The sequence below is a fragment of the Cibotium barometz genome, chromosome 9 (genome assembly GCF_041138505.1).
Source record: "Cibotium barometz isolate CiBa-2024 chromosome 9, ASM4113850v1, whole genome shotgun sequence".
In the NCBI taxonomy this organism is placed as follows: Eukaryota; Viridiplantae; Streptophyta; class Polypodiopsida; order Cyatheales; family Cibotiaceae; genus Cibotium; species Cibotium barometz.
Genome location: NC_141054.1, coordinates 14677489 through 14704810, shown reverse-complemented (window position 1 = coordinate 14704810; position 27322 = coordinate 14677489). Strand labels below are relative to the sequence as shown.

General features: G+C 46.9%; 1 protein-coding gene across 4 annotated transcripts in view; it reads right to left on the bottom strand.

Annotated features, from left to right (window-relative positions):
* LOC147635286 (beta-glucosidase 42-like) overlaps positions 1-27322 on the bottom strand; it is a 57377-nt gene that overhangs the window by 9417 nt on the left and 20638 nt on the right. For all 4 annotated transcript variants that reach the window (XR_015266622.1, XM_086802530.1, XM_086802527.1 and 1 more), the window contains 2 exons: positions 4406-4493; positions 3934-4183 (listed from right to left, as the gene is read on the bottom strand). Coding sequence is in view for 3 of the 4 variants with exons in the window: in XM_086802530.1 (XP_086658656.1) it covers positions 3934-4183; positions 4406-4493 (338 nt within the window). In the remaining variant the exon portion in view is untranslated. The remainder of the gene's footprint in view (positions 1-3933; positions 4184-4405; positions 4494-27322) is intronic.

Below are 27322 nucleotides of genomic sequence, written 5' to 3'. Positions count from 1 at the left end.
ATTAGTACAAAGAGACATGAATGGTGAACATATGCATGCGGCATGCCGTAAATAAGAGCCATGGCCCGCGGCCTGCAATAGTAAATACAAAAAAGTGTGTAGTGACTAGTCACAAAGCTAATGTCTAGACTAAACTCTAGTCTTGACTCCTCCTCAGAGGAATCACTAGGGGAAGGAATGCCCTCGCTAGAGACACTCCCATCATTAGTGGCCAACCCAAAGCTGCCCTCACTACGCACATTGCTCTCATCCATTTTCATGACCCGGAATTACCAGAAGGTTTCTCGCCCGTGGTGGTATGTAAAGCAAAAGCCTCATGCTTTTCCTTTCCTGTGGAGTTCGGACCTCATAAAGAGAGCGAGCAAGTGAGAGAGAGAGAGAGAGAGAGAGAGAGAGAGAGAGAGGGAGGGAGGGAGAGCCTAGGTAGTAGGCCCTAGAGAGCTTGAGAGAGAGAGAGGAAAGAGAGAGATGGGGCCCAAGCGGGCTACCTTGCTGCCTTGGGGGCCTGAGCAAAGGATGGGTGTGTGGGTGCACCACGCAACAAAGAATGATGGGCTCAAGGAGAGGCTAGGAAGGGAGAGATAGAGGAGTGTCAAAATACGCAGCGGAGATGATAACCAAATCTGAGACCACAAGAGCAAGTAGATTGCAGAAAATAGACAGCACAAGAGAAGGAGAGAGATATGCGTGTAACTCTTCTCTATATACACAAGATCCCGAAGTGTAAACAAGATGAATATGGCAAGGGGCTATGGGGCCGTTTTATATGGCCCCAAGAGAGCAGTCGGCAAGTAGAAGGGGTAGCCGACAGGGACTGTACTCTCCACCCACGACCAGCAAACTGCACCAGTCGGCCAGCTGTATCAAGTCGACCAGCAGCAGTGAAAGGTTGTGGACCTGAATGAACAGTCGGCCAGCTCATGGTGATGAACCCATGCAGTCGGCCAGCTACTAGCTACTACTGGGACATGCTACGGCCTGCCATCACAGGGTAGCCACCCAAGCCATGGAAAACTGGGAAAAATGGGAAAAAAATACGGGGAGTGAGGAAAAATGAGAAAACACCTACAAACAGAGGCCCTGGTGTTTGATAAAGACAGGAGATGACTTCTAACAAGCAGGAGGCCAAAATGGTCAACAATGCCAAAAATGGTGAGAAAAAATGGCAAAAAACATCCGAAAAACTACCTTTTTTATCGTAACGGGTACAGAGTAGGCGTTATGCACCAGGCAACGGAGAATGGCAGGCTGAAGGAGAGAGGCTAGGAAAGAAGAGAGGAGGCCAAAATGGTCGGCAATGTTGCCAAAAATGGTGAGAAAAAATGGCAAAAAACGTCCGAAAAAACTGTCTTTTTTATCATACCGGGCACAGGGCAAGCGGGATGCACCAGCCAACAGAGAATGGTGGGCTGAAGGAAAGAGGCTAGGAAGGGAGAAATAGAGGAGGATGCCAAAACGGTCGGCAATGCCAAAAATGGTGAGAAAAAAAGGCAAAACAACGTCGGAAAAACTATCTTTTTATCGTGCCGAGTACAGTGCAAGCAGGATGCACCACACACCAGAGAATGGTGGGCTGAAGGAGAGGCTAGGAAGGGAGAGATAGAGGAGGCGGCCAAAACGGTGGGCAATGCCAAAAATGGTCAGAAAAAAACGACAAAAAAAAAAGTCCGAAAAACTATCTTTTTGATCATATTGGGTACACAGCAGGTGGGATGCACCGGGCAACAGAGAATGGCGAGCTGACGGAGAGAGGCTAGGAAGGGAGAGACAAAGGAAGAGGCCAAAATGGTCTGTAACGCCAAAAATGGTGAGAAAAAACGTCCGAAAAACTGTCTTTTTTATTGTACCGGGTACAAGGTAAGCGGGATGCACTAGGCAACAAAGAATGGCGGGCTGAAGGAGAGAGGCTAGGAAGGGAGAGATAGAGGAGGCGGCCAAAATGGTTAGCAATGCCAAAAATGGTGAGAAAAAACGACAAAAAAAACATTTGAAAAATTATCTTTTTAATCGTACCGGGTCCAGGGCAGGCGGGATGCACCAAGCAACAGAGAATGGAGGGCTGAAGGAGAGAGGCTAGTAAGGGAGAGATAGAGGAGGAGGCCAAAACAGTCGGCAATGCCAAAAAATGGTGAGAAAAAATGGTTTTAAAAAAACGTCCGTAAAAACTGCCTTTTTTTATCATACCGGGTACAGGGCAGGGGGGGATGCACCAGGCAGTAGAGAATGGTGGGCTGAAGGAGAGAGGCTAGGAAGGGAGAGAGAGAGGAGGCCAAAATGGTCGGCAATGCCAAAATTGGTGAGAAAAAACGGCAAAAAAATGCCTCTTTTATCATACCGGGTGCAAGGCAGGCGGGATGCACCAGGCAACAAAGAATGGCGGGCTGAAGGAGAGAGGCTAGGAAGGGAGAGACAGATGAGAAGGCCAAAACGGCCGGCAATGCCAAAAATGGCAAAAAAAGTCCAAAAAACTGTCTTTTTTATCGTACCGGGTGTAGGGTAGGCGGGATGCACCAGGCAACAGAGAAAGGCGGGCTGACTAAAGGAGAGAGGCTAGGAAGGGAGAGAGAGAGAGGAGGCGGCCAAAACGGTCGGCAATGCCAAAAATGGTGAGAAAAAACGGGAAAAGAAACGTCCGAACAACTGTCTTTTTGATTGTATTGTACTGGCCAGGTACGAAACGAAATGATCCGGTACGAAACGGATCGTACCGCAACGACGAAACTATCATGGAAAAAAAAACGTCTTGGATCTCATACCGTACGCTCGTCGCGTTTTGTACCGGATTTTACGTACCTGTGGTGCAGTGGCGCAAACAACTGTGGGCTGTTCTACTAAGTCTCTGCTTGTGGCATGTATGCAGCTGGGCTACCATGTTTCTTGGGAACACTCTTCTTTTGTTTGGGAGGATGAGAAATGGGACCAAATTTGCAACTTGCTTAATGGAGATTAGAGATAGGTTAGGTGGAACAGATGCGAAAAGAAGTCTTTTGTAAATGGCTGCTTTTAATCTATAAATATAATTATCTTATGTTCCCCGAAAAAAAACATGGTTGCTTGTAGCTTTCTGTTATGGACCTGGACACTAATCTACAGATTAGGGAACTAATCCAATGGGGTTAGGGGACCCCAGGATTAGGGATTAGCAGGCTGATACTCTTGGCTAGAGTTCCTGGATTGATAAAACAAGCTTCATGGCCTTATATAGCAAGTTAGCTATTTATGGCTTAGTTATCATGCGCGAGGCATGAGCATGTCTGCTTTCCTGGTCCAAGCTAGACTGCCATAGTGGTGCATCCGCACAACTGTGTCTCGTAATAACCCAAGCTCTCAAGCATATAGTGGCGAGTATGTAGGTTGATGAGTCGCAAGCTTCAATGGTATGGGATGCCGGAGTTAGACACGAACCTATGGGATTGTGCAAGATGCCCTAGCCTTGGCTCGGGGGAGATCGGTAGAAGCCGATCGCGGTTGGGAGGTGAGTTACCTTGTTACCTCATGATTTGGTTAAGGACTAACCTTGCTTCAGCTGTGTTTAGGGAGATTCAAAGACTTTACAGTTGGTATCACGGTGGATGCTGGTTGTGGTTGGGAGGTGAGCTAGCCTGTTACCTCATGATTTGGTTAAGGAAAAACCTTGGTTTCCGGCTGTGTTTAGGGAGATTCAGGGAAGGACTTTACCTTTCAAATGAAGGCCACTCATAGGGGTATTGCTCCTCAAGGGTAGAGAAATCTTGGGAGAATTTTTGATTGGCATGGCCAACCAGAGTATGAGTAGCCACTCTACTTGGGAAACTGCCTCACTCTATTAACTTAAGCATGATCTCACCCCAACCCTTCTAGGGTGCCACTGGCAGTGATTCTTCAGAACTCATTCCCGTGGGGGGCCCAGTGCATATGCAGTTTTCTTTTTTTATGCCCTAGCAGAATAATTACCTTGAATTTTATTTTGTAAATTTCTACAGCAGTAGCATGAGCCAGCAATGCATGATGTCCAACGATATAAGTCTCCACAGACGAATCTCCATAAGTGCACAATCTTCTGTTTGAGGATCTCCCGGGTGCATGTACTCCAACAGAATATCCCAATAATGCATACCGAAGAGGCTCATTCAGAGTAATCCAATGTTTCACACGATCTCCAAAAGCCTTGAAACATACCTCTGCATATCTTGCAAAATACTTCCTGCAGCATCAGAAATAATATCTCACTTTAGCATGTATGCATACATACACACATACATTCATGTCATACATAGACATCCATCCATACATGCATATGCACATATAAACATATGTTATGTATGTATTTATATACATATGCAAGTACATATGCATATATATAAGCATGCATGTATGTGTATGTTTGTAAGAATGCCAAGGTGGTCTTTTACTAGGCTGTGCTTACGGTATGTCAGGACTTAGCCAACCTCCTATTTCATCCTCCAGTACTTGGGGTAGATCCCAATGATATAAGGTTACAAAGGGTTTGATATCTGCCCCACAGTGAAAAAAAAAAGATTTTAGTACCAAATCAGCCTCCTTCTAATGAGGTAAGGTTAGAAGACACAGACTTCAAACTGTTTTTGAAGAGGACAATACCCGCCTAAGTGTCACCCCCACTAGCTTGCGGCTTCCCGGTACCCGTGTAACATGGGTGATTAGTGGAAGCGGTTTAAGATTAGTTTATCACGAAAGATCTGAAGATGGGGCTGCCACCATAAGTAAGAATTGCTGAAAGGCGCTCTCCGTTTACGGGTGAGGACAACTGTTGGGAGCTGCACTTAAGCTTGCCTCAAAGCTCTACTAATTTGTTGCTTGAATGGAGCCCGGCTTTGTAGAGGCTATTGCTTTCCCTCTCTTCTAGCTGCCTGCTATAGGTGAATGAGCATCTACAACGTTGCTTCTGTCTTTCTCTTCTTTGCACCTATCTGTTTGCTAATAGATTAGCTGCCTAGTATTGATTGTTCATTGTTGGTACTGCACAGAGCATGTGAAGGAAAACTCCTGCTGACTGCTGGTAGACGCACACATTTCTATTAGGGTTTCTAAAGCCTTATCAATCTTTAGTATTGCTAGCTGCCACCACAATTAATACTAAAGATTGATAAGGTTTTAGAAACCCTAATAGAAATGAGTGCATCTACCAGCACTTAGCAGGAGTCTTCCTTCACATGCTTTGTGCACTACCAACAATCAATACTAGGAGAATCCTAACAGCGGCAACCCATCTACGTGTTTTCCTCTAAGCAAGTAAACAGATTTGTGCAAAGAAGAGAGAGACAGAAGCAATGTTGTAGATGCTCATTCACCTAGAGCAGGCAGCTAGAAGAGATGGAGAGCAATAACCTCTACAAAGCAGAGGCTAATCTGTTAGTAAACAGATTTGTGCAAAGAAGAGAAAGACAGAAGCAACGTTGTAGATGCTCATTCACCTAAGCAGGCAGCTAGAAGAGAGGGAGAGCAATAGCCTCTACAAAGCGGGGCTCCATTCAAGCAACAAATTAGTAGCTTTGAGGCAAGCTTAAGTGCAGCTCCCAACAGTTGTCCTCACCCATGAAAGAGAGCATAGGGGTCTTTCGGCAATTCTTACTTGTGGTGACAGCCCCATTTGCGCTAGCATGTATCCATCCATACATGTTGCATATGCACATATAAACATATGTTATGTATGTATGTATCCATATGCAAGTACATATGTATGTATATAAGCATGCATGTATGTATATGTTTGTAAGAATGCCAAGGTGGTCTTTTACTAGGCTGTGCTTACGGTATGTCGGGATGTCACGACCCTGTGTTTTTCTCTGGACAGTATGCAGGTGTGCACGGGGACATGGTGGACAGTGTGAATGGCATCAAATTGGAGTTAAAAAGGAAACCCATGTGTGGACAACCCCAAGTGTGAAGGGGGCGAAGAGATTTTAACTCAAAAGGTTTTAAAAACCTTTACAAACATTGTAATGCCCTTTATGAAAGTAAACGTGGCCCATATGCTATTATTGGGGCCACGTGTGTGCTTTTTGGAAAAAGAGGGGCTGGCGGGCAGAAAAGAGGCGCCTCTCTTATGATGAAAAGGAGCTTTGGCTTGTGGAAAAAGCAGGCAGGCTGGTCGGGCCAGGGGACTGGGCTGCAGCTCTTTCTTTCTCTCTCTTTCTCTCTCTCTGGTGAGAAGCGGACAGGTCTGCAGGGAGGGCTGTACGGGCAGATGCAGCAGAGATACGTGCTTTTCTCCTTGGAGGACTGTTGAGCTGCAGGAAGCGCACAGCCGATCTCTCTCTCTCTTTGCAAGTCTGGGGGAGGTCCTGGAAACTGAAGACAGGTCTCTCTCTTTCTCTCTCTTGCTTTTTGGGAGAAAACAGGGGGCTGGCAGGCTGCTTTTGGGCGCTTTTCTGCGTGTGCCAAAGTTGAGGGCTGAAGCTGCGGCACATGCTCTTTTCTCTCTCTCTCACTTGGTGCACAGGAGGGCTGGACTGCATGCGCTCATGGCTGCATGCTCTTCTCCTGGGTGGCCAGGGGGCTGGTTTCTCTGGACATAAAGGTGGACAGGGGCTGGTTTTTCATGAACATAGACATCATGTCGATGGCGTTCAACTGATGGAACTTTCAGCTTCTCTTTGCTTTGGTTCGGGACTGTTTTGAGATCAGTTCGAGGACAATTTATGGGTTGTTTTTGGTTGGCTGTAAATTCAGCTATGTGCTTGGGTTTCTGGCTGCAAGTACAGGTCAATTGAAAGTGTTTCTTGGCATGGGAGTGATGCAAGCTCGCATGGCTGCGTGCTCATGGAGCATATTGTTTTCTTCATGCTAGAAAGGAACAGAGGGACCTATAGTTATGGGCATCTCTATGTTTCCAGATGTTTCATGAGGGAACAGGTAACTAGCTGTATGCCGTTGTTGGCACTGTTATTGAATAGTGCCATGAATGGTTCTGTATGGAAAGAGGACAAAAGTTTCAAAGGGAAACAGGCCTAAGGGTTTCATGTGGAAACAGGTCGTAGGTTTCTCGAGGAAACATGTATTTGGGTTTCTCCAGGAGATAGGTCACATGCAGGCAGAAGGTACAGGAATGGACACATGTTTGGTACAGCCTTGCTACTGATTAGGCAGGGGACAGGGAATCCATGACACAAATGGATAGTACCCTTGGAAGGTAGAGAGGGTTGGTACAGGTGTGTCGACTGTATGGTATGCTGTGCTGTGGTGCGAGTTCTCTTTTGAGCGACAGTTTGGGAGTCTGTGTTGTGATGCAGAAGCACTGGATGTGTCAGGGTGTGATGCTATTCATAGGGTGAGAGGCTATGGATGGTTGTGGCAGCCCTGATCATGGGAGAAAGCTTCTGTATGCAAGGACTCAATGTGAAAGAGTTCTTTTGATGCGAACAATGGCTGGATTTCTTTGTGGATGCCGAGTGGATATGAAGCCATGATGCAGGGTCTTTGCAGGCTTCAGGAGTTCTATTGCGATGGCTGAGTTTCCAGCCTTATTGTAATCAAAGCTCTTATATTCAATTAAAGAAATACCGCAAGGGGCGCTACTGTGATTTGGGGCCAATCGGTGTCCGTGTACTGTTTGCAGGAGCACTCTAGCTCCCCTTGTTTGTTTTCCTTTTCTAGGTCCTCCATGGTGTTGAAGTGTTTTGTGTGCAAGTTTGTTTTTGCACCGCCCTTTGGTTTTGTCTGAAGACCGAGGCCGGTTTACAAGGTTCCGTTGTCGGGACATCGTCGACTTTCTCAAGGAGGCGAGTCCGTGGTTGCTTTGGTCGGGACAATCGCCAACTTTCCTAAGGGGGCGAGCTCGTGGTTGTCTCATGAGACTCACATCAAAAGCTTTAACATGTGGAAAGTGAAAGGGAAGTGCAAGAGGCAGTGCAGGATTGTGTGTCTTTGCCTATATGAGGTGAAGAGCAAGAGCTGAAGATGAAGCTCAAGAGAAAAGACACCAAGGACAAGAAGTAGTCGGCCACGAACAAGAAGCAGTTGAAGTGTTATGGTGCAAAACATGGGTTGAAGGCTATGGCTTTCGACAGTTTGTCACCGGTCGTATCTTCATAGAGGCTTCATGGGTTCGGAAGACAGTTTCTTTCTATGTTTAGCAGTGGTGATCTACTATGCTTCATCGGGGACTTGTGCTTACCACTTGGGTGGAGCGCAAGCAGGTTTTGGGTGCCTGAGGATATATCATATGAGGCTCAGACGGAAGCGGAGGAACTTGACGAGGTTCTTATTCCCGAGCAAATACTGGCACATAAGGAAAGAAAGGTACAAGGTAAAGTTTCCCGTCGCTATCTTGTTAAGTTCAAGAACTATTCACTGATGGATGCGAAGTGGATGGAGGAGGGTGACTTAGCAGATTCACCTCAGGATTTGCAGCTTTATCTTGATGCCTTTGAGTTGGACTTGTTAGAAGTCATCTCCTGTCTAGATTTATACACCAGGGCCTTTGTTGTGGGTGTGCCCGCCCTTATGAGGTGTTTTATCATTTTTCCCCACTCTCCGTATTTTTCCCCTATTTTTTCCCATTTTTTCTGAGGCTTGGGAGGGCTGCCAGGTGATGCCAGGAGCACTCTGAAGCTGGCCGACTGCATCTGTAGCAGTCGTGGGCTGTCTGAGTGCTGGCCGACTTGTTCTGTGCAGACATGGGGCACCAGATGCTGGCCGACTGCTGTTTTTCAGCAGTCGTGGGTTTTTGTCCAGTCGTGGGCCTCTTCCAGTGCTGGCCGACTGCCCTCTAGGGGAGTATATATAGCTCCTCAGCCCCCATGCCCTATTTGTATCATATTCGGGATCTTCTTGTGTATATCAGAGCAGAGTTACACGCCTACATCTCTCTCTTTTTGTGCTGTTTTTTCTGCCTGCGTTTTTGCTCTTGTGTTCCCAGATTTGGTCATCATCTCCGCTGCATATTCTGACATGGTATCAGAGCCCTAGGCTCTAGATAGGTCTTGGGATTTGAGCAAGAGGGGGCTGTTTTGTGGCTGATTGGTGGACTGTTTTGGGCGGATCGGGAAGAGGAGAAGCAAGAGGAAGGCGGGCTGATTTGCTGGACAGCCACTTGCAGGTATCAGTTCTTCTTTGTTCCCACCCACCCACCCTTTCAGAGTACATCCCCGCTATGGCAGATCTGTTTGAGATGGCCGAGAGACATGTGAAGATCCCAACACTCCCCACGTTCCCGGTGGACCGTCAGTTGGACGGGAACAACTACGGCATATGGAAGGTGATGATGGAATCCGTTCTGGAGTCCTACGATCTCGCCGATTTCGTCGTTGTTGGTGTTCCACGGCCGGAAGTAGAGGAAGGGGAGTTACCGTCAACCCGAAAGGACCGGGAGGCCCAGACGCAGATGTGGGATCGCGTCAACGCCAGGGTCCGTTCGTTTATTTTCCTCAACTGCACACCACAGGTAATCAATCATGTAAAGCACATGACGCTGGCCAGAGGTATATGGCAGCATTTGGCTTCTCTGTACAACAGGGTATCACCCATGAAGAGGATTTCTTTGGAAGTACAGATGCGGGTTATGAGCCCTGCAAAGTCGTCGACGATGCGGGAGCATATTAACAAGCTGCAGGCTCTTCAGCAGGAAGTTCTTCAAGCTGGGAAGGAGATATCGTCAGAGGACATGGCCATCACGTTGCTGTCACATTTGCCCTCTTCGTACTCAGCATTTTACTCGTCGTTGATTACCAGTGGCAGGCTCAGCACCATCACGTGGGAGGAGCTTGTGCCCATGGTCCTGGACCAGGAGGAACGATTCACGAACCCTCCTCAGGGTGGAGGTTCGGAGGCCTTTACTGGCCAACGGTCGAAAGGCCGTAACTCGGGCAAGGGGAAGGCTTCATCGGAGAAGTCTTCTGAGAAGATGTCCGACGCTGACCGCGAGAAGCTAAAGGCAGAGAGGACCTGTAATGATTGTGGCGAGAAAGGCCACTACTGGAGGCAGTGTCCCAAGCGGAAGACCGAGAAGAGTGAAGACTCCTCAGCAATCATGAAGACTCCGGCTTTTGTGCACCTGGAGGTGATGGACACCGATGCTTCATTTTCTTCAGGCGGGGAGGAGATTGGAGGACTCTCCACAACGGATACTCGGGAGTGGATTCTCGATAGTGGTGCTTCCAGGCACATGACTCCTTCCCGTTCCGGTTTACAGGATCTCTGCAGGCTTTCTGGTCATATTCTTACTGGGGATACGTCCACTATCCCAGTTCACAGTGAGGGCAGGATGGAGATAGTTCCCGATGGCAGAGGGGGGAAGCATTCCTCCCAGGTGTTGTATGTTCCGGCACTTGGTTTTCATCTATTGTCAGTGCATCAGGTTTGCAAGACTGGCGTACGGGTGGAGTTTGATGAGCATTTTGTTGCTCTCCGGGACAAAGCAACAGGCCAAGTGGTTTGGGAAGGCGGAGTGGAGAATGGAGTTTACAGGCTTTCAGCACTCTCTCTCCCAGGTCCTCAGGATTGTGATGAGTGGCAGTCTGGTAATGGCTACTCAAGTGTGGATACGCTGCAGGTACGAGTTTTCCGAGACCAGGTGGTGGATAGCTTACCAGTAGATGGCAGCAGTTGGCAGGAACTTTCCAGTACTGAGGTTGGTAGTTCTTGTGTTCGTGAGTCAGAGGAAGCTGAACAGGTCACTTATGCTCTGATGTCTCGTCGTGTTCGGGACATAGAACTTCCAGTAGTTGAGGATGTTCTTTCCACGGGGACCTTTCGGAAAGCCAGGCAGGTGACAGGTGCTTACTTGCAGAAGGAGGTGGTTTCTCCAGGCTTTGTGGTTCCGGATTCAGAGGGGGTTGTTGACAGGTTTCATCAGGTTTCCAGGACTTGCTTGTGCACCGTAACAGGTGTTGATCCTTGTGAGCAGTGTGATGTCTCTGTGACTCAGAAGCTGTACAGTTCATTGATCTGGTTGATGGACACCGGATTGGACGGGAGCTCTCTGATGAGGCAGTTGAGCTCTTGGTTGCAGATGTCTCTTTGTGAGGCAGGATTGCGTTGGTTTCTGCGACATGCGAAGGATCATGGACTCTTGTACACAGGAGGGGGATTGTTGGATGGAGTTCGACTCCGCGGTTGGAGTGACTCGGTTTGGGGAGGAGATTCGGACACGAGGGGATCTACTTCAGGCCCAGGAGCAGTTTTACGGAGCAGGAGGAGGTTACATTGCAGGTTTGGGCTTCCACTGGAGGAACCCATGGTCATCCAGAGGCACTTTGTTCGTGAACAGATTGTTGCAGATGACATCTTGCTGGAGTTCTGTTCGACGGAGGACAGTACGGTGGACCTCTTCACGAAGTCGCTCTCAGGATTTGCTCAGGCGGCACCCCAGCTCCCAGTGGTTGGTCACACAGCCAGGAGCTGAGAGGGGGTGTTAGAAGTCATCTCCTGTCTAGATTTATACACCAGGGCCTTTGTTGTGGGTGTGCCCGCCCTTATGAGGTGTTTTATCATTTTTCCCCACTCTCCGTATTTTTCCCCTATTTTTTCCCATTTTTTCTGAGGCTTGGGAGGGCTGCCAGGTGATGCCAGGAGCACTCTGAAGCTGGCCGACTGCATCTGTAGCAGTCGTGGGCTGTCTGAGTGCTGGCCGACTTGTTCTGTGCAGACATGGGGCACCAGATGCTGGCCGACTGCTGTTTTTCAGCAGTCGTGGGTTTTTGTCCAGTCGTGGGCCTCTTCCAGTGCTGGCCGACTGCCCTCTAGGGGAGTATATATAGCTCCTCAGCCCCCATGCCCTATTTGTATCATATTCGGGATCTTCTTGTGTATATCAGAGCAGAGTTACACGCCTACATCTCTCTCTTTTTGTGCTGTTTTTTCTGCCTGCGTTTTTGCTCTTGTGTTCCCAGATTTGGTCATCATCTCCGCTGCATATTCTGACAGGACTCGACTCTTGTTACGGCTCATTCAGGTTCAGCCGAGCATAGGTCTGGAGCATTACCTGATGCTCAAGAGGGGGGTAGCACCTCCGCTCCCTTGTTACAGACAGGCTCAGTTGTCATCTAAGGAGTCGCTTGGTGACATCTTTGTATTCACCCGAAGGTACTGAGACTGACAATACATCTGCTTATGGGACTTCTATGATATTGTGTACCAGTCACATGAGATGGTAAAGTTGGGTATGGTTCACAGTCGGCCACACCTTGGAACTATAACTGCAACTATGGAGGGCATAAGTCTTGCGAGCAGTCCTAGAGTTGGTTTGGTTCATGGATATATGGATTGAACTCTATTTGTGCATGTATGCATACACTTTCTGAGGTATTATTGTATTCTGGTGCCATTGGATCCTGGTACCATTGAGAATACATTGGGTAATACTCTGGATTGTGTCGTGTGCTGCATGTATATTGATATGATACATCAAGTGCTTTATTATGTTCATGGATGCACCATTGGGTGTGACTCCTGCGGGATGGCCATGAGACATATGTGGGAAGTACTTAGTGGATGTATTGTTTGGATGCATTGAGTGCCTTCATATGCTCATGTTGTACCATCAGTCGTGGGTCTTGCGGGATGTCCATGGGCGTAAGGCTTGGGAGCAGCCCTTAGACTGTTACTTTAGAGTAGGTAGAGCATTTTGAGGAGCATATTGTTTGCGAATGCATATATGTATCATGCATATGTGTGTCATATGTAGAATGATGCATGGTTTTGTTTTTGGCTAATGTTGGGGTAAAGCATTATGCCCACCCTTATAGTGTGTACAAGCCCATGTGTTTTATAGTACATAGTACACTTAGTACTTTTAATGTACTAAGTGCACTATGTGTACTAGTGCAAATATACATGTGTGATAGGGGAGTCACACACTCACACCTTGAGTTGACTTATCCCCCCATGTCTCTCTCTCTCTCCCTTCTTCTCTGTGTATGTCTCCCACATGAAACCCTAACTCTAATCTCCCTTCAACTGGTATCAGAGCTCTGGTTTTAGGGTTTTGTTCTCAAGGGTGCAGAGCTGGAAATTGACTGTAGAAGCCCGACCAGCAAACCATCTAACGCCTCCTGCAGCCCCTACGTCAGTAGCAAACTACGCAGTGCCCATCAGCCATTCCCTTGGTGGTGGTTTCCGTCCGGCGGTATAGACGGTTCCCTCGCATTTAGAAACCTTCTAGTAGTTTGGCTTCTTCGTGTTGGCTTCGCATTGGCGTTGATACGCTATCGTTCCAAGCTTGTGCCATCACCAAGCAAACTTGCGTGTAGCGAAGCGATTGCGCCCCAGCAGCAGCACCGGCTCAAACATCATCGTCTCACTGGAGCTGCTGGATAAACACGTGGCGTGTGTAGCGCTGGCCAAGGCGTAACAAAGGGCACGCTTACGTGTCCCCGTGGAGGTCTCGTCGCCCACGAGGAGAGCTACACATCAACGCCAACATCGCATGCATACGCCTGCTTCTCGGGAGATTCACCCGCGAGCTTCTACTACTGGAGTTTCGAGCCTGGAGAAGAAGCGACCAGGCATACGACCAGAGCTCCTCAGCTATCACCTTCTGCACAGCAGCAGCAACATCAGCACGACGCCCCCCAACACCCCCCTTTTCCTGCAGCAATACGACTCCTCCCTTTCTGCAACATTAATCAGAAATTGCCTGAGGTATTTGCTTCAATTTTGGAATTTGCATGTCCAATCATCAATTGAGCAGGTACAATCATCAATTGAGCAGGTACAGGTCCAAATTGCTCAATTTTTGAGCAAAATTGGCAACATTGGGTGACATTGGTCACATTCAAAGTCAATTTGCAGGAAATTGGATGTCAAAATTTGGGGCTTTTGATGTAATTGTGCCATTGGGCATTCATACACGCTGTATGATGTGAGCAATCTCACATTTGCGGCAAAATTGCAAGAAATTGGAGTGCAAATCAAAGGGCTTTTGTGCCGATTGGGTTGATTTGCATGCAGGCACTGGCATTTGATGCTTTGGGCAATGTGTTGATGCCTGTCAAGCACTCAATGTGCCTGTAAATCAAGGGGCTTTTATGTATTGGATGTATATGTGGCCAGGGGGAAGCATTGTGAAGACTCTGGATGCCTTCATGTGCATTAATGTACCATGTATGATCAGAAATTGATCTTGAATCAAGGGGCTTTTCAAGATTTTATGCTTGTTGAGCTTGGCAAAGTAGCAGGGAAGACTTTTATGCCTTGAACCCTCAGAAATCCACTTGCAGTCAAGGGGCTTTTGCTCAATTTCTGTCCAGGACTGTTGTATGCAGTGGTGAGGACTGTCAAGGTCTGATTTTCACTCATTTGGACAGCCAGGAGAGCATTTATTGCTCCTGTACTTGCTGGTACAGATTTGGTACAACTTTGTACAAGTTTTGGCATGGCTGTACATTGATTTGAGTGAAGAAAAGGCTCATTTTCAGCTACTGTACTTGCCGGTACAGATTTGGTACATCATTGGTGAGCACTTAGTACTGTTGTACAGTACTTTGGAAGGGGAACAGAGCACATCTAAGGTGCTGTCCTAAATCTGCAGCAACCAGATTTTGGTGATTTTATCACATTCAGTGGGAGTAGAGTTGCATTTGTGCTTCCGCAGTGGGAGATAAACTTTGGGAGAACAATTGTGAGCACTTTGTGTGCTTTTGGTGCAGTGTTTGCACATCTTGCAGGGAGTCAGGCATTGACAGGTTGCATATTGCTATGGCAACCACAGGTGAGAGCTCTTCATTGCTTCACATCAAGAAGCTTGAAGGCTCACATAATTATGACATTTGGCAAACCCAGTGCTATAATGTGTTGCTCCAGAAGCAGCAGCACAAGCCCATCAAAGAAAGGGGTGTAATGCCCGCTTCTCTTACTGCTGAAGAATGGGAAGATATGGATGAGCTAGCAAGATCCACTATCATGTTGTCTGTGTCAGACACTTTACTTTTCAGCATACGTGAAGAGAAGACAGCTCGGGGAATGTGGCAAAGATTGCAGGACTTGTATGCCCAGCAAAGTGCCTCAAGCAAAGTGTATTGGTTGAAGAAACTCATAGGTCTTCAAATGAAGGAAGGGGCGTCTATGACAGCCCATCTAAATGAGTTTAATGGTGTTGTCAGCCAAGTAATCAATCAAAAGTTGGCAATGGACGATGAGTTCAAAGCCACCTTTCTCTTATGCACTTTGCCAGAGAGTTGGGACACATTCAGGACAGCCACTAGCAATTCAAATGCTATGCTGTCATATGCAGATGTGGAGGGTGCTCTTCTTCAAGAGGAGATGAACAGGAAGAAGAACTCTGTTGGAAAGTCCAACGCAATGAATGCACGTGGGAGATCCCAGCAAAGGGGTAAAAGCCAAGAACGGGGAAGGAGCAAGTCCCGCTCCAAAAAGGACTTGGAATGCCATTATTGTGGCAAGAAGGGACATATCAAAAAGCAATGCTACAAATGGAAGAATGATCAAAAGGAAAAGGGCAAAGGAAAAGACAAAGACAAAGATGAAGCCAAAGGGCAAAAGTGGAGTCAAGATTGAAGAAGTCAATTTGTCACATGCAGGTGATAGTGAGGATGAAGTCCTATTCACGTCTTCACTTGATGCCCATTCACTTCTTGCAGGAGATGGTCATGGTATGCACTCATGGATCATTGATTCAGGTGCCTCCTTTCATGTCACAGGTTGCAGAGACTTGTTTGTCAGGTATACTGCTGGCAATGAAGGAGTAGTTTATTTGGGTGACAACCATGCATGCAAGATTCTTGGCAGAGGTGATGTGAGGCTTGTGTTTTCAGATGGCTCACAGCTTATGCTCCATGATGTCAGGCATGTGCCTGAGATCAAGAAGAACCTGCTTTCTGCTGGACAGCTTGATGATGCTGATTATGTTACCACATTTGGTCGTGGAAAGTGGAAGATTAGTAAGGGCTCACTGGTTGTTGCCAGAGGCTCTAAGGTGGACACTCTTTACTTCATGCATGCTGGTGTTTGTCACCATGCTAATGTAAATGCAACCGAGCTGCCGGAAATCTCTATGTGGCATAGCCGGTTGGGACACATGAGTGTCAAAGGAATGGAGCAATTGTCTCGTTTTGGTTACTTGCCTTCTCTAAAGTCCTCAAGTTTTCAGTTTTGTGAGCATTGTATATATGGCAGGCAACTCCAGTGCCCCCACAAGAAAGCTCTTGAACAGAAAGATGCTCACTTAGAGCTTGTGCATACAGATGTATGTGAGATGCCTCAGCTTTCTTTGGGAGGGGCAAAATATTGTGTCTTTTATTAATGATGCCACACGCAAGGTGTGGGTTTATCCTCTTCGTTTGAAGAGTGATACATTCTCAGTGTTTGAGAAGTTTGTTGCTCATGTTGAGAATCAAACTGGTAAAACATTGAAGGCTTTGCGTTCCGACAATGGTGGAGAGTATATGTCCAAATAGTTTCAGGACTTTTGTGATGCTAAAGGCATCAAGAGGGAGCTCTCTACTCCTTATGATCCTCCACAAAACGGGACAGCAAAGAGGATGAACAGGACCATTCAGGAAAAGGTCCGTTCTATGTTGTCACATGCTGCGTTACCTCATGGTTTTTGGGCTGAAGCTGTTATGACAGCCGTTCATCTTATAAACAGGTCACCTAACACGAGACTTGGTGGGAAAGTGCCAGAGGAAGTATGGACAGGGAAGCCTCCGTCCTACAAGCACTTGAGAGTGTTTGGTTGTGTTGCGTACGTGCACATACGCAGGGAAATACGCACCAAACTTGATCCTAAGTCTCACAAATGTATATTCCTAGGATATGGTGACAGAGGTGAAATGGGGTATAGACTTTGGGATCCAATGAATAGAAAGATTATACGCAGCAATGATGTCATTTTTTATGAAACATGCATGTATAAGGAGCCTGCAAGGCAACAGGAGCCTGGCAGAGTCATCTTTGATGATGATGGACATCATGGACAACAACCAAGGGCTGTAAATCAGCCATTACAGTAGCAAAACCAGCCCTTAAATGGTGCTGAAAATGGTCCAAATGGACAGCCAGAGATGGCAGATGATATCCCTATGGATATCCCACAGTTAGAGGAGTTACCGGGCATGATTTTTCAACCTTATGGCATGGAACAGGAGATACCAATAGGTGATATGCAGGCTGGACAGCAACCTGCAAATGATGGTCATTGGGTACGGAGGTCCACAAGACCTCCAGAGCCCCTGACAGGTTTGTTCCAGGGGTTGACTGCTTGATGCTCATTGACTGTGGGGAGCCCTCTTGTTATAAGGAGGCTTTACAGAGGGCAGACAAGGCTCTTTGGGAGCGTGCCATGAAGTCAGAGATGGATTCTCTGCACAAAAATGGAACATGGAAGTTGGTGCATTTGCCTACAGACAAGAAGGTTTTGCCATGCAAGTGGGTTTACAGGCTCAAAGTTGCACCAGATGCAAAGCCAAGATACAAAGCCAGGTTAGTGGCTAAGGGCTTCAAGCAGGAATATGGTGTGGACTTTGATGAGATCTTCTCTCCAGTGGTCAAAATGACCATACTTAGAGCTGTATTAGCTTTGGTTGCTCATGATGATCTGGATTTGATTCAAATGGATGTGAAGACTGCTTTTCTTCACGGTGATCTCCATGAGGAGATATATATGCAACAGCCAGAGGGTTATGCAGTGAATGGAAAGGAGAAGCTTGTATGCAAGCTGAAAAAGGGTCTTTATGGGCTCAAACAGGCACCAAGGGAATGGTATCATAAATTTGATACATTCATGAAATCCCAGGATTTCAGGAGAAGTGACATAGATCACTGCTTATACACCAAGGAAGCTTTGGATGGCAGTCTATTGATCCTCATCTTGTATGTTGATGATATGTTGATTGCCGGAAAATCTCGTAAAGAGATGGATGCTTTGAAGAAGAGGCTGCATCAGACCTTTGATATGAAGGATTTGGGTGATGCAAATCACATTTTGGGTATGCGGATACTTCGGGACAAAAATCAGCATGTGTTGTATTTGTCTCAGAAGGAATACATTGGCAAAGTTTTGCAGAGGTTCAATATGGACGGGCAGAAGAAGACTAGTACTCCTTTGCCTCCATATGTGAAACTCAGTGCTATGGACAGCCCACAGTCGGATAGTGACAGGGCTGATATGGCCAAGATTCCGTATGCTTCAACTTGTGGCAGTCTCATGTATGCCATGGTTGCTACCAGGCTGGACATTGCATTTGCAGTGGGAGTGGTTTCTAGATACATGGCCAAACCTGGCAAGAAGCATTGGGAAGCAGTGAAAGGTGTCATGAGATACCTAAAGGGCACACAGGATATGTGCATATGCTTTGGCAAACAGGATGCATTAGTGCATGGTTACACGGATTCGGATTATGCCGGTAATCCAGATAACCGGAAGTCTACTACCGGTTATGTGTTTACATTCACAGGAGGTGCTGTGTCATGGATATCTAGGATGCAGAAGTGCACTGCCTTATCTACTACAGAGGCCGAGTATATTGCAGCCACAGAGGCTTGCAAGGAGGCATTATGGCTATCTTGGTTAGTGGTTGATTTGGGTTATACAGGGGATATTCCATTGTTGCATTGTGACAGTCAGAGTGCCATCCAGTTGGCAAAGAACCCTGTCTTTCATGCAAAGACGAAGCATGTGGATGTGAAGTATCACTTCATCAGAGAGGTGATAGAGAACAAGCAAATTCAGCTTGTTAAGATTCATATGGATGACAACCCGGCTGATCTGTTGACAAAGAGTTTGCCTCCAGAGCGGTTTGCTCATTGCAGACACTTGATGGGCATTGGATGAGGCCAGTTTCAACCTTGATATGGCCTTGTATATTATCATGTACATGCTGATTTTTCTTTTCCTTCATTTAAGGGCACTTTGCCTAAGTCGGAGGTTGTTGGTGTAAAGGCATTATGCCCACCCTTATAGTGTGTACAAGCCCATGTGTTTTATAGTACATAGTACACTTAGTACTTTTAATGTACTAAGTGCACTATGTGTACTAGTGCAAATATACATGTGTGATAGGGGAGTCACACACTCACACCTTGAGTTCACTTATCCCCACATGTCTCTCTGTCTCTCCCTTCTTCTCTGTGTATGTCTCCCACATGAAACCCTAACTCTAATCTCCCTTCAGCTAACACAGTTAACATGTTTCCACTTGGTTTTAAACGTTTGCTGCTTGTTCTGCAGGAACAAGCAAGAGTTGTTTGTCACTTTGACGTGACGGTGTGACCTTATTGTGCAGGATGATTTTTTTTTCATCACCCAGATGCACTTGAGGGCCATTGCTTTTGTCGTATGGGGAGTCTTTGCTCATAAGATGCCTTACTGTGCCATTGAGTGCAATCGAGGACACTTGCTATTTTTCAAGAGGGGGGTATGTCACAACCCTGTGTTTTTCTCTGGACAGTATGCAGGTGTGCACGGGGACATGGTGGAAAGTGTAAATGGCATCAGATTGGAGTTAAAAAGAAAACCCATGTGTGGACAACCCCAAGTGTGAAGGGGGTGAAGAGATTTTAACTCAAAAGGTTTTAAAAACCTTTAAAAACATTGTAATGCCCTTTATGAAAGTAAACGTGGCCCATATGCTATTATTGGGGCCACGTGTGTGCTTTTTGGAAAAAGAGGGGCTGGTGGGCAGAAAAGAGGCGCCTCTCTTATGATGAAAAGGAGCTTTGGCTTGTGGAAAAAGCAGGCAGGCTGGTCGGGCCAGGGGACTGGGCTGCAACTCTTTCTTTCTCTCTCTTTCTCTCTCTGGTGAGAAGCGGACAGGTCTGCAGGGAGGGCTGTACGGGCAGATGCAGCAGAGATACGTGCTTTTCTCCTTCTTGGACTGTTGAGCTGCAGGAAGCGCACAGCCGATCTCTCTCTCTCTTCGCAAGTCTGGGGGAGGTCTTGGAAACTGAAGACAGGTCTCTCTCTTTCTCTCTCTTGCTTTTTGGGAGAAAACAAGGGGCTGGCAGGCTGCTTTTGGGCGCTGTTCTGCGTGTGCCAAAGTTGAGGGCTGAACAGTAGGAGGGGGTTGAAGCTGCGGCACATGCTCTTTTCTCTCTCTCTCACTTGGTGCACAGGAGGGCTGGATTGCAGGCGCTCATGGCTGCGTGCTCTTCTCTTGGGTGGCCAGGGGGCTGGTTTCTCTGGACATAAATGCGGACAGGGGCTGGTTTTTCATGAACATAGACATCATGTCGATGGCGTTCAACTGATGGAACTTTCAGCTTCTCTTTGCTTTGGTTCGGGACTATTTTGAGATCAGTTCGAGGACAGTTTATGGGCTGTTTTTAGTTGGCTGTAAATTCAGTTATGTGCTTGGGTTTCCGGCTGCAAGTACAGGTCAATTGAAAGTGTTTCTTGGCATGGGAGTGATGCAACCTCGCATGGCTGCGTGCTCATGGAGCATATTGTTTTCTTCCTGCTAGAAAGGAACAGAGGGACCTACAGTTATGGGCATCTCTACATTTCCAGATGTTTCATGAGGGAACACGTAACTAGATGTATGCCGTTGTTGGCACTGTTGTTGAATGGTGCCATGAATGGTTCTGTATGGAAACAGGACAAAGGTTTCAAAGGAAAACAGGCCTAAGGGTTTCATGTGGAAACAGGTCGTAGGTTTCTCGAGGAAACATGTATTTGGGTTTCTCCAGGAGATAGGTCGCATGTAGGCAGAAGGTACAGGAATGGACACATGTTTGGTACAGCCTTGCTAGTGATTGGGCAGGGGACAGGGAATCCATGACAGAGATGGATAGTACCCTTGGAAGGTAGAGAGGGGTGGTACAGGTGTGTCGACTGTATGGTATGCTGTGCTGTGGTGCGAGTTCGCTTTTGAGAGACAGTTTGGGAGTCTATGTTGTGATGCAGAAGCACTGGATGTGTCAGGGTGTGATGCTGTTCATAGGGTTTTGGGTCTTGCGGGATGTCCCTGGGCGTAAGGCTTGCGAGCAGCCCTTAGACTGTTACTTTAGAGTAGGTAGAGCATTTTGAGGAGCATATTGTTTGCGAATGCATATATGTATCATGCATATATGTGTCATATGTAGAATGATGCATGGTTTTGTTTTTGGCTAACACAGTTAACATGTTTCCACTTGGTTTTAAACTTTTGCTGCTTGTTCTGCAAGAACAAGCAAGAGTTGTTTGTCACTTTGACGTGACGGTGTGACCTTATTGTGCATGATGATTTTTTTTTCATCACCCAGATGCACTTGAGGGCCATTGCTTTTGTCGTATGGGGAGTCTTTGCTCATAAGATGCCTTACTGTGCCATTGAGTGCAATCGAGGACACTTGCTATTTTTCAAGAGGGGGGTATGTCACGACCCTGTGTTTTTCTCTGGACAGTATGCAGGTGTGCACGGGAACATGGTGGACAGTGTGAATGGCATCAGATTGGAGTTAAAAAGGAAACCCATGTGTGGACAACCCCAAGTGTGAAGGGGGCGAAGAGATTTTAACTCAAAAGGTTTTAAAAACCTTTAAAAACATTGTAATGCCCTTTATGAAAGTAAACGTGGCCCATATGCTATTATTGGGGCCACGTGTGTGCTTTTTGGAAAAAGAGGGGCTGGCGGGCAGAAAAGAGGCGCCTCTCTTATGATGAAAAGGAGCTTTGGCTTGTGGAAAAAGCAGGCAGGCTGGTCGGGCCAGGGGACTGGGCTGCAGCTCTTTCTTTCTCTCTCTTTCTCTCTCTGGTGAGAAGCGGACAGGTCTGCAGGGAGGGCTGTACGGGCAGATGCAGCAGAGATACGTGCTTTTCTCCTTGGAGGACTATTGAGCTGCAGGAAGCGCACAGCCGATCTCTCTCTCTCTTCGCAAGTCTGGGGGAGGTCCTGGAAATTGAAGACAGGTCTCTCTCTTTCTCTCTCTTGCTTTTTGGGAGAAAACAGGGGGCTGGCAGACTGCTTTTGGGTGCTTTTCTGCGTGTGCCAAAGTTGAGGGCTGAACAATAGGAGGGGGCTGGAGCTGCGGCACATGCTCTTCTCTCTCTCTCTCACTTGGTGCACAGGAGGGCTGGACTGCAGGCGCTCATGGCTGCGTGCTCTTCTCCTGGGTGGCCAGGGGGCTGGTTTCTCTGGACATAAAGGCGGACAAGGGCTGGTTTTTCATGAACATAGACATCATGTCAATGGCGTTCAACTGATGGAACTTTGAGCTTCTCTTTGCTTTGGTTCAGGACTGTTTTGGGATCAGTTCGAAGACAGTTTATGGGCTGTTTTTGGTTGGCTGTAAATTCAGCTATGTGCTTGGGTTTCCGGCTGCAAGTACAGGTCAATTGAAAGTGTTTCTTGGCATGGGAGTGATGCAACCTCGCATGGCTGCGTGCTCATGGAGCATATTGTTTTCTTCCTGCTAGAAAGGAACAGAGGGACCTACAGTTATGGGCATCTCTATGTTTCCAAATGTTTCATGAGGGAACAGGTAACTAGATGTATGCCGTTGTTGGCACTGTTGTTGAATGGTGCCATGAATGGTTCTGTATGGAAAGAGGACAAAAGTTTCAAAGGGAAACAGGCCTAAGGGTTTCATGTGAAAACAGGTCGTAGGTTTCTCGAGGAAACATGTATTTGGGTTTCTCCAGGAGATAGGTCACATGCAGGCAGAAGGTACAAGAATGGACACATGTTTGGTACAGCCTTGCTAGTGATTGGGCAGGGGACAGGGAATCCATGACAGAGATGGATAGTACCCTTGGAAGGTAGAGAGGGTTGGTACAGGTGTATCGACTGTATGGTATGCTGTGCTGTGGTGCGAGTTCTCTTTTGAGAGACAATTTGGGAGGTTGTGTTGTGATGCAGAAGCACTGGATGTGTCAGGGTGTGATGTTGTTCATAGGGTGAGAGGATATGGATGGTTGTGGCAGCCCTGATCATGGGAGAAAGCTTCTGTATGCAAGGACTCAATGTGAAAGAGTCTTTTGATGCGAACAATGGCTGGATTTCTTTGTGGATGCCGAGTGGATATGAAGCCATGATGCAGGGTCTTTGCAGGCTTTAGGAGTTCTACTGCGACGGCTGAGTTTCCAGCCTTATTGTAATGAAAGCTCTTATATTCAATTAAAGAAATACCGCAAGGGGCGCTACTATGATTTGGGGCCAATCGGTGTCCGTGTACTGTTTGCAGGAGCACTCTAGCTCCCCCTATTTGTTTTCCTTTTCTAGGTCCTCCATGGTATTGAAGTGTTTTGTGTGCAAGTTTGTTTTTGCACCGCCCTTTGGTTTTGTCTAAAGACCGAGGCCGGTTTACACGGGACTCAGCCAACCTCCTATTTCGTCCTCCAGTACTTGGGGTAGACCCCAATGATATAGGGTTACAAAGGGTTTGATATCTGGTCCATAGTGCAAAAAAAAAGATTTTAGCATCAAATCAGCCTCCTAATGAGGAAAGGGACCTTAAACTGTTTTTGGAGAGGACAATACCCGCCTAAGTGTCACCCCCACTAGCTTGAGGCTTCCTGGTACTACCCATGTAACATGGGTGATTAGTGGAAGCAGTTTAAGATCAGTTTATCGCGATAGATCTGAAGCTTAACACCTAATCAGAGTCTTCAACTCATGCACAAACTTCTTCATGCAAGATACACAGTAGGTAAAAGAGAAGACCTAAACTACTGATGTATTCGTATGCATGACTTATTACAATGGAATAGAGATACTCAATGGTAGCACAAAATCTGCACTCTCACTGACTTGATGATGAATGAATCGTATGAACCTCAACCATAGCCCTCTATTTATAGTCACTTTTGGGCTAGTTGGGCTGGCCAGCCCTAATTTAGGGAGTTCACACCATAATAATAATAATGCTGTCCACACTTAGCTGCTCATTGGGCACCTGGACAAGATTGGCACAAATGCCCTTACATACACATGAATCCGGCCACATACTCTAACTTTGAACTCGCCATTAGAAAATGTCCACGTCACACCTCGGAAGAGAGTGCATGTGACATCCCCTCTTGCTTAACTTGGAGCATGGGTGCACATGATGCACCTTTGCTCAACGTTGTCGATCTAATTGGGAGCTCAACGTCCAACATGTTACCTCCACCACTATCTCCTTGGGAACTGTGGGCATCATGTCTTGCACGTCTACGTAACCCTCTGGAATGATGTAGAGGTGGACCAAGCTTTGCTTAGCTTCTTGACTTATGGCAGCCCATGGCCCACCAAAGGGCCAGCCCAAGACCCACGAAGAGTCTCCATGGGTATGGGGGCTGGCCTATGGAGCCCAATCGGCGGCCAGTAGCAAGAGCAGCCAGCCACGCAAGGGGAAAATGGTAAACTCGACCCCACTGCTTTGTATTCTTGGATTCATCAATTTGAAGCTTATTTTGCTACGGGTAGAAAGTCAGGTGTGGAAAGTAGTGTTAGCTAGTTGCTACAATGAGGGGGAGGCCATTTCTTGGTGGACTCATTGGGCCCAAGCCAATTCCTGTTTGGAGTTTGAGACCAATTTGTCACCGACCTCAAGAAGCAGTTTTTACCGCCTCATTATCTTGAGCATCTTGAGGACGAGTTTAAGGATTGCACTAGACTGTGCAGCCAATTCTCTACTTTGCCAACAAGTCACTCACCTGGCTTTATAGTTGAGTTTCCAAGTACCAGGCTCTACATGACCGATTCCAAGCAATTTTCCTTCAGGACACTCTCCCTCTTGAGCTCCCCCCATCTAGACCGTAGGATCACAGGATAGATCTCTTCCCAAGCTCGAAACCCACCGAGCAAGTTTCCATATCGCCTGAGCAAGCCTATGGAATTGGAGTTGGACCGCCAACTCCAAGAATTGTTGCAAAGCACGTTCTAGTGTGTCCCCCTTTGCAACACCAATCCCTTTCGTTAAGAAAAAGGATGGATCTTCCAAGCTTTGTGTGGATTATCGTGCTCTAAACAAGTTGACAGTCAAGAGCAAGTTCTTGATGCCTCGGATTGATTATCTTAGAGAGGCTGAAATGAGCCAAGGTGTTTTCAAAGCTTGACCTAAAAAGTGGATACCATCACATAGAGATTGTCAATGGGGACATTCCCAAGACAGCACACTGAGTTTCAGCTTGACAAATGCCCCGCAGTGACATTAAACCGCATGTTGATGTGTGTTTTTAGGGACTTAATTGGAAAGTGTGCCTTCATTTTCTTGGGCATCCCACACTTGGATGCCATGTGGACATATCTATCGAGTAGGCGTAAGACTTAGAGTGGTAACTGGCCATTTGTGAGCCCTTGTCCAAGATGAATCAACCGGGGATCCACTATAGAGGGTCATGGTCAGGTGTGCATGTGCAACATGTTTGGCAATATAGGATCCTTCACCTTTACACAACGGTACAGTCAAAGCCGCGCACCATGTGTGTGTGTGTGTGTGTATTGGGGGGGGGGGGGGGGGGGTCGCTAGCCTAGGTGATTGAGGCCGGCCACACTCTTTTCTATGAGGAGGCAGCAAGAGGACAAGCTATACAGCTCTCTTACTACATGATTGATAAAGTACCCTCTCCCAACAGATCATCGATTTCCTAGTCTCTCGAGACTTGTCAGAGATGGGAGACCATCAACAACATAGTTGCATGGGAGATGAGAGATCATCACCAGCATAGCTACATGGCATATATGGTGGGCCCATTGTATAGCAAGGCATTGAGAACCCCCCCCCCCCCCCCCCCAAAAAAAAAAGCAAATCCATCTATTCCATTTGGATTGACATCGTTCATACCCTCCACGACTAGTGGGGGAAGCTTCAAGGTGGTTCAAATTGCATGCATAGACGACATGAGGCTTTTTTGTGCACTTGGCACGGGGGCCCCTTTCTCTCTGATCCGGCCAGTGAGATCACTTGGCATCACAGGCTGCTGATGTGGCTTTTCCCCCTTCCTCCCAATATGAGGTAGGATCCCTCCGAGAGCACCAAGCCATATAGGGAACCACCCTTGTCTTTTCTCTGTTGCCTCTTACAAGGAAATTGAGCACGCACACTTAGCCTATGGCTACTATTTTTAACTAATAGAAGGATCTCTTTCCCGGTGTAGCATGCAATAGGTTGGCCATCGTAACACACAACAAAGCCTTCTTTAAACCTATGAGTTTATGCAATCCACTTTATTTTAAGAGAGAAGAGTAGAGAGAGAGAGAGAGAGAGAGAGAGGCGACACCAGATTGGGTACCAATTACCCACTAAAGGCCCCCCCTACAAGCAGGAGTATTTGCTTGTATTTATTTGGAGAACTTTGTACAATGATAATGAATGATACTGCCCAACTCAAGGACGAGGAAGACCGAACACAGGCTGAACCAATAGCACTGTAGAAGACTCTATGAAGCCACTTATGCAAATCCATAATTGATGAGGATGTGCACATATGGTGGCTGAAGATGAGAGGATCTTCTATGTTGCCTTGAACTAAAGCACGGAGTGCTTGAGGCTGTTTGTATGCTCAAGAACCTGGGGGATCTCAAGCACACATGTTCTTTTGACCTGCTTTGCTGAATTCTGATTGAATGAAGTGATTTATGCAATGGACCATGGGCTGCTTATATATGATTATTTGCTGCTGGTCACTGGAGGAAAAGGGGTTGTCGGCCAGGTTTAATGTCCCACGACTTGTGAATATTAGCATTAAATGCTATAGTTGTTGGCCGACTTACATTTGATGTTGGCTGTCTGTTATTTGATGCTGGCCGATTGATGTTTAGGGGGTGTATGGTGTGTGAACACCATGCACAAGGCATCCCCAATGTGGGGAGCCTTATGGATTGTATGGCTTGGCCCATGCCCTAGATGATCTTTAAATGCTTTCTATATGACTGCCCTAATGCTAGGCTGACTTCTATACGCCTCCTCATGATGAATTCTCCAAGTGTGTAAGAGGACTGACATATGCAGACTCTTTAAGGCTTGGAAGATTGACCTACGTAGCTCGTGCTTGGGCTCACAATGGGACCACGACATATGACAAATAATCCTAAAAAGGTATTAATATTGTATGATGGTATAGATAATGCTGAGCCAATGTGTCACATAGCACCAACATGTGGCATTCCCTCCTGCTTAGCTTGAAGGCAGGTTCATGGCTTCCAAGTAGTCCGACACTATTTGTGGGTACTCCTTGAAGAATTCATCCATCCATATGGCTTCATGAGCGCGTCGATCCTTGAACTTCGTATAGAACTGTCTTTGTCTATGATCGGAACCATACTTCCATCCGTGGAGGAGAATTTGCTCGAGCTTGATGACTTCAAAGTTCAGCTTCATCAACCATCTTAGGCTGTCCGCTCGTCGAAGACCACCTGCAATGTTGGTCCAACATAGGGCTTCAACCAAGAAACATGGAAGACATTATGCATAGTCCAACTGTCTGGTAGCTTTAGCTTCATGGAGA